The 13,257-nt window shown below is 36.6% G+C and overlaps 1 protein-coding gene across 1 annotated transcript in view; it reads right to left on the reverse strand.

Annotated features, from left to right (window-relative positions):
- The window catches only part of P3H2 (prolyl 3-hydroxylase 2), a 154,091-nt gene that overhangs the window by 30,431 nt on the left and 110,403 nt on the right, over positions 1 to 13,257 (reverse strand). Inside the window, exons 2-3 of the mRNA XM_045851973.1 lie at positions 1,351 to 1,503; positions 235 to 424 (exon numbers count right to left, since the gene is read on the reverse strand). Of these exons, the coding sequence (XP_045707929.1) occupies positions 235 to 424; positions 1,351 to 1,503 (343 nt within the window). The remainder of the gene's footprint in view (positions 1 to 234; positions 425 to 1,350; positions 1,504 to 13,257) is intronic.

Consider the following 13,257-nt stretch of genomic DNA (forward strand, 5'->3'; position numbering starts at 1 on the left):
ATTATCATAAATAAATACATAAATATTTAGATGTACATATGAAAATGTTTGGGAGCATAGTTATTAAAATTTAAACTACTTAAATTTATCTGTAGGGGGTAGGATTATTTAAATATATGAAAATCTTTTACTTCTTACAATATATATTTCTATAGCATGTTGTTGGAATATTTTTACAGATTACATGTAGTATATCTATAAGCATAAAATAAATGAAAGAAAAATGAGCTTTACCTGCAATGACTTCATAGAGACCAGCTTTATACCCCAAGTACTCATACTCCTCAAATCTCTGAGGCCCCTCACACAGGGCTCGACACTCCACATCTTCACTGTAATACTCTCTCAAAGCTTGTTCAAAGTACTGGATAGCTAGCTCAAAGTTGTCGACCTCGTAGTGTTTGACTCCTGCACTGTAACTCTCCTGCAAAGAAACAGAAAACCATTTTTTTTTCCAAAAAGAGCGCCCACAGGGCTCTTGAATAGAAGGGTTCATGCAGACTCTGGATCACTTAGGTAGGGGGGGTACTGGACTGTTGTGCTGTGGATGGATAAAAAAGGGTTGTACTGGGAGATAAAGTGTGACTGCTCCAGCTTCAGCTAACTGTATATAAGAAAGGACTCACTGGGCAAGCCAACTACCATGGCACCAATCAATGTCATTTTCTTCCCAAGCACACTCAAGACTATACTTTCTAACCCCTCTGAATGTAGGTAGGGCCATGCAACAAACTGCAGGAGGATTGATGTGGGTGGACTTGACAATTATTTCCAGGCCTGGCTCAGTTAAAAAAAAAAAGGCTTCCATTTAAAATCTTCCTCTTTTATCATTTTCTTCAATCATCTTGGAGGTCACCTGTTAAAAATAGCAACATCTTGAACTGTAAAAGAAACCTTTTCAACATGATTTTAAGTAAGATTTCACTTAAATAGTTACGTGACTTAAAAAAATCAAACAGAATTTGAAAGTACTGATACAATGGAAAAAACACCGGACTTGGAGCTAGAAAAGTATAGTGAGAACTGCACAATTCACATTGGCTTCATGTTTTAGGTGTAAAATAAGTGCTGGAGGGGGAGCTGAAGCTCAGGAAGGGTTATAGATATTTTTATCATATCCTACTTTTCACAATGTCATACTGATTTTCTAAATTAATATTCATTGTCTCTCAATTTCTTCCACCCTGATAATTATAACATTTCATCTAATAACTCCAAAAGTATAAAAACATCACTGTACTAGAAATCAGGAACTGATCTGCGATATCCATTCATAGAAATCTGCTTTGAGTCAAATAAAACTTAAGAGCACTTAGCACCACATGGTTGGCAGGAGGGCCGGGAGCTCACCAGGTGTGGTTTGGCTTCCCTATCTACCAACTGGAATGTTTCAACGCCAGCCATCGTTCTGTAATTCTCGATGTTCTGCTGCATTTCCATGTGTTCAGGGTTGGCCATGAAAAATGTGTGGGCTGCTTCCACTGCCTTTTCCAGCTGGTTAAGCTATGGATAAAAAAGAAGAAAAAGGATCAATTAAAGACAAATATTTCTAAGCCAGGCTCAGTACTACACCAGGGTCTTACGGCTTGAAAGTAGCAGGGTGGGGGTCCAGTTCACATTCACTATACTCAACCTCCAGGAGGTAAATCAACAGTACTCCCAAAATGATATGTGGCTATTTCAACTTTAGTGAGAATGCAGACTGTACTTTGTTCCAAGTTCATTCTCTCCCCACTACTTTCTAAGCTGTTTGTGTCTGGGAAATTGAATCTAAATGCTTCTTTTTGCTTTATAATTAATCCAAATAAGAAGCTACCAGTGCTATGCCACTTGTAATGCATATTTTCAACATCTTTGTCTTTCATTGTCTTTTCATTTCTTCTTATTCCTTTTGCTGTAATCTTGACCCTGGGAGTATAAACAAAACTATGACTTTCCATATGATGGGACTGGGTATACCTTCCACTGCACCAAAGCCTGTTTCCAGGCTTCAGAATGTGAAAAATACAAAGTTAGAAGGAGTAAATTATTCCAATAAAAGATGCTAAATACAGCACAGACACTGTTCTACCACACTCTTTTGACTAGTGCATTTGATTCCAAACTTACAACTCTGCTTGTCATTAATTAAAAAAAAAAGACTTTTTAATAATCACTACATAGACACTATAAATCAACTCCTAAAGCACTTAATACACTGCTCTTTATGTAACATGCAGTGATGTTTTTTTTAATAAAATGAAATTAAATTTACTGAATTTAAGACATTTCTCTTTTAGTCATAAAGAATGTGTGTAGATAGATCAATTTGCCCCATATCCAGAAACTGATATGATTTATATTAGTCATCTTTTTCATGGTAAATTTAAATAATGTTTGATCTGTTTTTAAATATAACATAAAAACTCATTGTCCCTGAGCAAGTAAATATAAAATCATGGAACAGCATATAAGATTCAACTGAGTATGCTTTTGACAGTCTGGCCACTCAACTGTGAGTAAGATATAGAAAGAAGTATTAGGTTCTGAAGTCTTCAGTGATTGCTGCCTTATGGTATACAAAGAATCTTAACCCTCACCATGGAAACATAAACTTCCCTATTTCAAGACCTGACATGCTTAACTTTGTCTAATAATACCGTAACATTCCCCTTTAATTTTCATAGTCTTACCTATTGGCCTTTCTTCCATTAAAACTGGTCTGAAATCAGCTTTCCCTGCCACTTTTACCTTTGTTCTCATTTGTTTGCTCCCAGAATAATTTTTGCTATCAAAACCACTAAAATTGGGCCTGTTTTCTTTCTTAATTTAAATTTTCTCAATTTATCACACATACCACCTCAAACATGAGTTTTGTGGATGTCTACAAAGTAACAAGTATATAGATATAGATGAAAAAAAAACCAGATTGTAAATTGGGTGTGTGTCTACACTTATTAACCCAGTGAACCTGGGAAATGTCATCTAAGCATTTGTGCCTCATTTCTCCTTTAAGAAAAACACCCTTAAAATTTCCACACCACCATCTACCACATAAGATTTTGGAAAAAATTAATTGTGTAATTATATAAGAATGTGCTTCAGAAACCACTCAAACCTTAATAAAATAAATAATAGAATATGACATATAAATGATCTATCAATTTTAAGTATGTAAATATGCTCTCCTTAATGATGGGTATAGTTTATGACTGTCATGGACACATAATTGATAAGGCTTCTTAAGGTTCTAATGGTTGTTGTAAACTGCCTCCAGTTAAGAGTCAAACTGTAAGTTATGAACAAAACAGATTAGCAGGGACATACTCTGGTTCCATGGCACCAGCCATTACAGTTGATGGAACATAAATCAATATTTATGTTTTTCATCTTCTTGCCTTCATGTTTTGCTCAGGCTGTGTCACTGGCTTAGAGGTCATTTGCCCCTTGGTCTTTTCTTATTGAAATAGAACGTATCCTATAAAGCAAACTTCAATTCTATCTTCTCTAAGAGATTCTTCTCAACCCTATACCTATAGTCAAGTATTACAATATTGTCCGTTTTCCTCTACTGGCATTTATATGCTGTCATACATTGTATCTGTCTGAGTATGCTTGTTTCTCCTAGTAGAGCTTTCTGAGGAAAGGGACCATCTGACTTATTTATCTTTTTTTCCTACTTTACACACAGATGATGTCTATTACATGTCTAAGAAAAAAAGAACTTCTAGTAAGTATATCTTTTACATACAAATCAAAAGGAATATTAGTATATCACATGTGAGTGTGCTTCATAAGCTATAATATACTAAAAGGATGTAAGCTGAGTACATCTCAGAAGTCAGTATTCCACCAAAAGTTTCCAATAGTGATTACCATCTATGAATGCGATCCAGTAGCTTTTGAAAACTGTCAGACAACATAAATACACCGGTTCTTTTCCTTAAATTGTACCACACTGGTTTTTCCTTATGTATAATCTGGTATTGAACATAATACCATCAGCCCCAATCTAAGTATAAAAAGATTCCATGACTTAAAGTTAAACCATAAAACTTATTCATGAACTGGCCAGAGCTTTCAAATTATTGTGAACCAGTTCAGGAAACTAGTATTGGCTTCCAGAGTCTATAAAACAGACCATTACTTTAACTGGAAGCTTGTATCTTTGTACTTCATTTTAGAAATTAGATACACACATCTGATGTGGTAGAAAAAGTCCAGGTGAACATGTGTATGCTACATATAATGCCATATTATTGGCTGGAGATTTAGTACAAGACCTTGTAAGTACTAAGTACTAGGTTTCAGCTAAGGAAGGATCTACCAACTACTCCATTAAAATGAACAAAATCAAACTGTATTAAAGGCTCCAGACTGGATTTCTTTTAAGACCAAAACAAGACAAAGCACAGGAGAGGATAACTCTAATGTGAGGGTAACTCTATGCATTAGAAAAACAAGTTGCAAAATAAAGAACTGAAGAAAGGGACATTATTTGACAACAAGATGGTATCACTTTTAAAGGAGCCCACTGTTCCACTGATATATGAGAAATGGGGTAAGGAATGCCTTCAGGAAGCACTGGTCATTCATTTCACCTCCAGCCATGAAGAATGCAGAAAACATTTTCTCCTGCCAGCCCAGAAGCACCACGACTGTACGTGGCAGTCAGGCCACATGGAAAAGAAATGAGTGCTGATTAAATCAACACCCTGCTGGCATGCAGAAGTTACCCTGTCCACTGGTGAGTGAATGAGACTCCTCTGAGACACAAATGATTTTCCATGGCTAATAATAAAGGAGCATTTCAGAAGTACACACAGACTACTGAAAAATCTTCAGTAGCTTTCCACTGACCACAGAGGAGATTCCAGAAACCATGCACTGTGACATTCAAAACCACCAGGATTTGGCCTTTACCCTAACTTTCTAGCATAACTTCCTCCTATCTGTCATTGTTCAAACTTTTCCCCCAAAATGTTCTAGAAGTATTTCTAGAAGTTTTCTAATTTACCATCCTCCTACTGAAGAAAACACACATAGGCTCGGTACTTCAGTCACACCCAGATTCTTTTTTAAAAAATAGTTTTATTTATTTTTAGACAGAGAGGAAGGGAAGGAGAAAGAGATAGAGAGAAACATCAATGTGTGGTTGCCTCTTGCACGCCCCCTAAGCAGGCTGGCATTCAATTCACTGGGCCACACCAGCCAGGGCACACCCAAATTCTTTGTTTAACTCATTCACCTAAGTCAGCAAATATTTATTTTGCACAGAATCTGTGCCAGACACTGTGACAATCAGTGACAATACCTACATGACCAAAACAAAGACCTGCTTTCTAGGTATTTAGTCTCATCCGAGGAGACAGGTCTCAAGTAAATAAATCATTGATAAAAATAATTTTAGATTGTGCTAAGTGCTACAAAGAAATAAATGAACAAAATACTCTAAGAGCCTGCTGAGGGTTGGAATGAAAGCAGGACTCATTTAGGTAAATTAGTCAAGGAGCATGTCTCTGCAGAAGGATGTTTGAGATGAGACCTGAATTTTTAAGAAGTCAGTCATGAGCAGAACAGGAGGAAGAGCATTCCAGACAAAAGGACGTCAGGTAAAATGGACATGAAGTGGAAAAAGTCTTGATATTTTTTAAAAGCAGAGCAGAGATTAAGGAGAGAGATTTGAGAAGTTGGAGGACAACAAATCCCTTGTAGACAATGGTAAAGAGTTTGAATGTTATTCTAAGTGTAGGAGAAAACTAGTAAAGACTTTTAAACATTATCTGATACACATTTTTAAGTAATAATTCAGTCTGCTATTTGGAAACTAGATCTTTGGTAGCAGGCAGGAGAATACTGCGGTAATCCAAGACAGAGATAATATTTTTACTTTGTACAATAAAAATAGAGACAGAATAGATTCTGACCTATTCTGGGAGTCCTTCCTTTTTACCCTCTCTCTCTTCCTTCCCATGCTATTCAACCTTGCTATAGCAATGTTTCTTAATTCAGAAGATGAACATATACCACAAAAGAAAACAATAGTAAAATTTCCAAACATGTTTCAGGGAAAATATACAAATCCCCTCTCTTCTGAATTAGAAGAAATATGAATCCCAAATACTTTGAGTTAGAAATTTAAAACAGCTTGTAAGACATGTGCAAGGAAGGAAAAAAGATATCCCAAAGCATTAAAACATGTAAAGAACACTGTATACTTCTGAGAAAAGAATATTTAAGATCACTTTTTGTCTTCTGAAGCCTTTTTTATACAATCATGGTAAAATGTCAAGCCCAAAGTAATTCCTGTTCTTCTACTCAAGCATCAACATTTTCAGTAAAGAAGGGAATTATTTCTCTATTTTCCTCATTCTAACATTTGGAATTCATCCAATATCATGCATTACATTTTGACAAAATGCTATAATTTCTGCCTTGACTTTTAAATTGCACAATCTAGCAACTTCAGACCATTGTTACCCCCCCCACCATGAGGTTTCATTCTATGAAGCACACAAGTGGACACTGAAGGCATTTTGTTTCTAAGCAGAAGTTTTTAAGTCTGCTTAGCAGCATAAACATGCTGGCTGGAGAGAAAGACAGCCCACCAGACTACAGCACATACTTTATGCTAAAAATGTATAGTCTAAAAACTTCAGTCTTCTTTTTATGGATCAGTAAGGGTTTTTTTTTTTGTTTTGTTTTGTAAGTAAAGATTACACCAGACATTTTTGTAGGTATTTTAGTACATGGTAATATCCTCAAATTTACCTTAAATTTTTGCCAGCTCAAAGTTAATTTCTTGACTTAAAATAAAATTAAATATATATTATAAAATACTCTAAAAATGAAGGCCCATCAGATTTTTAAACAAAATTTGAACGCAGTTTGACCTACTAGATTAAACTAAATCCTATAAATTATAGTGTTTCAAATGTAAACACTAGGCTAGTTAATCAAAATTCAATCTTATTTTAGGGAAGTCCTAAAGATTTCTACATAATGGAGTCAAATGTTTGGAGGGTCAAAAATAGCTACATGATAATAAAAGACAAAGGAGGAAGACATTTCATAATGACAAAAGGATCAACCCAACAAAAGGTTTCGACCCTTACAAACATTTGTGCACCCAACACAGGACCATCTACATATATAAAGCAATTATAAATGGACATAAAGAGAGAGATCAAGTGTGATACAGTCATAGCAGGGGATGTTAACACCCCATTGTAGTCAAAGGGTAAGTCTTCCAGATGGAAAATCAACAAGGAAACAGTGGCCTTAAATGACAAATTAGACAAGACAGATTTAATTGATATTTTTAGAGCATTTTACCCTAAAGCACTAGAATATATGTTTTTTTCAAGTACACATAGGACCAGCATTATTTACAATAGACAAGATATGGAAACAACTTAAGTGCCCATGAATGGATAATTTGATAAAGAAGTAGTACTACATATATACAATGAAATATTACTTTGCCATAAAAAAGAATGACCATCTAAAATCTTACCATCTGCAACAACATGGGTGAACTTAAGGTGTATTATGCTAAGTATAATAAGCCAGACAGATACCATGTGATTTCACTTATATGTGGAATCTAAAGAATAAAATAAACAAACAAGCAAAACAGAAACAGACTCATATACAGAGAACAAATTGATGGTTGCCAGATAGGAGGGGTGGGGTGGGGCAGCTGTGTGGAAAAGATAAAGGAATTAAGAAGTACAAATTGGGAGTTACAGAGTAGTCACAGGATGTAACGTATAGCATAGGGAATATAGTCACTGATGTTGTAATAACTATGTGGTGGGTACTAGACTTATTGGAGTTTCACTTCATAAATTATATAAATGTCTAACCACCATGCTATATTCCTGAAACTAATATAAAATAATATTGAATGTCTAATGTAATTAAAAAGAAAAAATGGCCATATGGAAAACAACTTTGCATCTGTATTTCACAATTTCTGGTGATGGGACTATCCCTTTAAGCTATAAATATAACTTGCAAAAAGACACATGAGTTAGATTGTTTAATAATTCAGTTATGGAAAATAACTTAACAAATTTATAAAATTCATTTACCAGACATTGACAACTATATAATATGTATGCTATGCTTTTTGCCTTGACTACTAGATAACTCAGAAATAAGTTGTATTAAAGTTGGTATATTCCTCTCTTTTTAGTTGTTGTTTTTTTTGTTTGTTTCCATTTCAAAAATCTAACTATACAAATAATTGTTTTAGCAAGGTAACTCAAAGTCCTGTAGGACACAGGAAAGGTACAATTTACTAAAAATCCAAATTCTTATAGTAAGGAAACTTCTAGTAAGTAAATTCTTTCCTATATTTCAATGCAGAAAATTTAGAAATTTCCAGCTTTAAAGAACCCATATTAATTCACAAGTTCAGTGTTCATGCTAATATAGAAAATAAAATTATCTTTGCATTTGTGGAATGTTAGTCTGAGGTGTAGCCATGGTTATAAGTAAATATTTACAGCTTTCACATCACTACTTGGTAAGGATTAGATGGGAAATGACATTTCTCAAGAGGAACATTTTCTCTATGGAATAAATTGGAAAGGAAGAATACATCTTTGTAAAGCACTCTCTCTTGCCAAACTGTTCACGCTCTTTTCTTCAATTACTTATGGTCCTAAACCTGATTAATATCTTCCTGCTCTTTCTAAACACTCTAGTGAAGTTTTAATCTGATGTTTATAAGTTAAGGTTAAACACTGAAGGTGACTAGCCACTGTCAAATGAGGTTATCCTTATAAGCACAGTAGAACAAGAGATTCTATCAACTAAATTTGCTAGAAATTGTCTTATCTAAATAAAAACCTTCTTTTTCGGTAAGGAAAAAAATAAGGCAAAGAGGCAGAATTTTTAAAACATGATATTTCAGGTTAGAGACTATTGAAAACAAAAAAAAAATCCCTGAAGTTTTCGAAAGAAAAAAACAACAACAAAACCTCAATGTATCAGCCAGAAAATAAGTGTGTGCTTAATTGGTCAAAATCCTTCAAGCCATCTGGGTAATGTCTAATTTCCTAACAAGAAAACAGCCAAGACTTGAATGCCTGCTGTGCAAGGAGCAGAGAACACTATCTTTGGGATGCAATGTGGGCAAGTCATAGCTGCCAGGGATCAAATGAAATTAGTGTGTGTGGTTTATCGGTATGTTTCTGTTTTTTTAGGTTCTAAACATTAGGGCATGGTAAGAAGGCACAACTAGGCAGGCATCTTAACCTCTGCAGTGTTGTCCAGAAGTCTCCCTTGAGGTGTCGGAGGCTGACTAATGGTTACCGAAAAGAACGTTCATGCCAAGACCTGTCTGACATTTGTTTCCTGCTACTGTTTTTGAAACCACAGCTTTAATTCTCTTCAAAAATTTCTTTGGAAGGTAGCTGTCACTCAATTCATACACCAGTTTTGCCAGCTTACCAAGACTACTGCAGTAGTCATCATTTTAACTCATAAAAAATCATATTGGCATCTGATTTTGAAAATAAATACATAGAAATCCAAGGTCACTCTTTGCAAGCACAGAACTATATACTCCTCTCCTTTGGGACCCTCATATCGGGGACCATGATCTTGTACAAAGGGTTAATAAGAATTTACCCTTGCACATTATTTTATTGTTTACAAAACACTTCATAATACTACTAATAAAAATGGTCATTTATTGAGTGTCTGCTCAGTTCCTATTATAAAAATTTTCAAAGAGCTGGAAAATGAACTCCTACCTCACTTAGAAACTAGTGCTGGGACAGACTGAGTCGCCCCTAATGAACTTCATGGTACAAAAACAAATTTTGTTTTCCTAACCATTCACTCATGCTTTGCTTCTGTCTGGTTTTCATTATGATAAATGGAGATGAATGTCGTCTTTCCCTAGCGACCCATTAAAAAAATGTTCTATCTGGCCATTGCTTCTCTAGAGCCAACAACCAGCTCCCTAATTACTGACTACCAGAATTATGTCTCTGCAGCCATTAGAAGCCAGATAGCATTGCCTACCCCCACCGCCATCCCACAAAGTTGCAATCATTTGAATTTAGTTGTCAAATATGATCACAAAATGACAATTAACTATAGATTTGGGTTTTCTGCTTCTGAGATATTCTTTTCTCTTTTTTTATTGTTGTTCAAGTACAGTTGGCTCCATTTTCTCCCTACCAGTCCCCCCACCCCAGCCATCCCTACCTCCCACCCTCGGTTCTCCCCCACTTTGATTTTGTCCTGTGTCCTTTATACATGTTCCTGAAAATCCTTCCCCCTTTTCCTCCCCCATAGTAATAGCTTAATATAGATATAACACTGATTTTTCTAACCTTGAGAATATAAAAATTTCAAAACTATATTGTGTGTCTGCAGCATTGTTTTATAAACTAAAACGATAGGCATAAAATGCTTGTCATAGGCAAGAAGGAGTGGGAATCCAGAGAACTGAGAACCAAAGTGCAGGTTTTTTTCTTATTTCTCTCGTAAGCCCCCGTCTTTCCTTAGTGGTTTGCAGATGGAGGCATGTGGGTCAGGGGAAAGAAGAGAAAAACTGGGCCTTGCCTTGCTAAAAATTGTAACAGTGCTAGGCTAATATTGGAGATAGCTGGCCAAAATTGATGATTTGGGGAAGACTTTAGGGCTTAGTGAGCATATAGATAAAAATGCTATCATTCCTGTTTCTAATATCTCCCTTCTATTTTGGTCTCCTATTTTGTGTTTATGAAACAAATATAACACTCCACCCAATCACTCCATTGTGGGAAATATAAGAAAAGTAAACAAGCAAATCAAAAGCTTTTCCACTTGTACCTTTTTGGTAAAAATATGCCATGTTCCCCTATGAAATACACTCTCTCTTGCTCTTATAAGGGTTGGAGGATTTACTTTAAAAAGTATTTCCAAACATTCACTTCAGCTCATGTAAAGGAATGCGCCCTGGCTACAAGGCAAAGGGAGTTTCACTCTCAAGACTCCCTTGCAGGCGATTTTGAGAAGAGACTAAAGTCCCTTCAGGTATTTAACCCATCAAGCTGACTAATGGATACTCTTAACCCGACAGGTCACGTGGTCTTATTAAAGAGATAGTTTTGGTTACAAAGTTCTTTCAAAATTTCATAAGGTCCTCTAGCATCATCTCTGAACTTCTTAAGCATTCAGCCATGGCAATAACCTTCAGGCTGTATTATAAATTAAATAGCCCTGCCATCTCCACAGGTTAAACATAAACCCAAACATTTTCTTTGTACCTCAGCCAATGGACTGCACTGGAAAGAAGTTTCAGGCCATCTGAATTTGTGCAGAGGTTAAAGCTTGGACAAAATCCACTTAATAAACATATCACGTAGCACTAATTCTTATAATTTTTGTGGTACTTGTTGTGGTCTTCTGAATAGTAACCCTCATTAATCATAAGCAACCAGGGCTAGAAATCCTCTTTAAATCATCTAGTATCTCTACCTTGTTTACAGGTAAAGGAAGGACTTGCACAGAAAATTAGTGTTAAGACCATGGGTGTAATATATATCTTTTATTAAGACATTCACAAACATACATATGGGATTATAATCTACTATTTCAAAGTAGAAGTGAGTGTGTGTGTGCACATCTGGTTCATGTAACAAGTGTTTGCTGGTCACTTCTGCCCTGGAAAGAATTGTGATAGATGCTCTCTGAAGGTATAAAATATTTGCAATATGGTCCTTGACGTTTTATGACATACAGTCCAGTAGGACAAGGAGATATACACAAACTAGTAATCTTAAAAACTTAGGCTCTACAGAATTAGAGTGCAGAGTGAGTGGTTAGCAGAAAACATGGTGCTATAGAAATTGTGAGAAATTTTAAATCACAGTGACCTTTGTGGTCCTTGAGGGAAAAGATACCTACTAAGAAAGACCTCTGATGGCTAACTAGGCTCTAAGTAAATGAAAAGAAAAAAAGGAAGGAAGGAAAGAAGGAAGGAAGGGAGGGAGGGAGGGAGGGAGGGAGGGAGGAAGGAAGGAAGGAGGGAAAGAAGGAGGGAAAGAAGGAAGGAAGGAAGGGAGGGAGGGAGGGAGGAAGAAAGGGAGGGAGGAAGGAAGGAAGGAGGGAAAGAAGGAAGGAAGGAAAGAAGGAAGGAAGGAAGGAAGGAAGGAAGGAAGGAAGGAAGGAAGGAAGGAAGGAAGAGGAAAGGACAGAGCCTAGCAGCCATTTCTACATGAGGGCCTCTCACACAAACTTTACTTCATGGAAAAGCTGCACTGAACTACCTGCCACTATACTGAAATGCCCTGCCTGCACTGTGCTTCTGCCATCTGTCTCAGCCCTGTTAAAGGAGTTCCAGGACACCCGGTTCAACCAAGAGGACTGAGGCTTACCTCATCCAATTGGAGCTGTGCAGCTATATCCCCATCAACATTTCCACACACTAATCAGAGCATCCCCATTCTCACCAATTAGGAAAGTACTTTTTGGACCAATCAAACTTTGAGGATTTGGAGGCCGAATTTGTATGAGGACCAATCAGTCTGAGACTTGGGCAGGGAATTGTCTATATTCAATAAAAGCCAGCTCCCCCTTGCTCTCAGAACTCACTCTCCCTTTCCTCTGAAGACCAAAGACTACATTTCCCCAACTGAGCTGAAACACATAAAATGTCTACCTGGAGCAGAGCAGAGCAGGACCAGTGCAGTGGAAAGCAGACCAGCACAGAGCAGAGCAGACCATTGAGAAGCAGAGCAGCACAGTAGGGAGCTGAGCTGTCTAGCCAGAGAGAGAACTGGCCCCAGGACTGCCTCACAGCCATGCTATCTCCTAATTGAGCTGTTTCACAGCCATGTTGTTTTCACAGGCTTGCCATGGCACAGTTGAGCTGTTTTTGCACTGAATAAAGTTTTCATTTTCACCACATCCCAAATTTGTGATTCCTGTTGGCATTTAATTGGTGCCAACAACTATTAGTTGACACCCAGAAGGCTCAAGGAAGGCCTCATTGAGAAAGTGGGACTGAGACTGGGTCTTCAATAACATAAACTATGTGGAGCCTCAGATTCAGAATAGGCAGAGAAGGGAGAAATAGAAATGACTCAGATGTTTTTACAGAATAGTAATTGGACTGACCTGGCTCATTTTGAAGGTCTAGATCGCAGAGTAATGGAAAACGAGGTTGAACAGGGCCAGATTATGGAGACCTTTGAACACTAAACTGAGGTGTTTGATTTTTATTCTTAGAAAAAGAGAAACAGATGTATCTATGTGTGTATGTGTATGAGT

Source organism: Phyllostomus hastatus, unplaced genomic scaffold (assembly GCF_019186645.2).
Source record: "Phyllostomus hastatus isolate PE091 unplaced genomic scaffold, TTU_PhHast_1.1 phas_contig_86, whole genome shotgun sequence".
Taxonomy (NCBI): domain Eukaryota; kingdom Metazoa; phylum Chordata; class Mammalia; order Chiroptera; family Phyllostomidae; genus Phyllostomus; species Phyllostomus hastatus.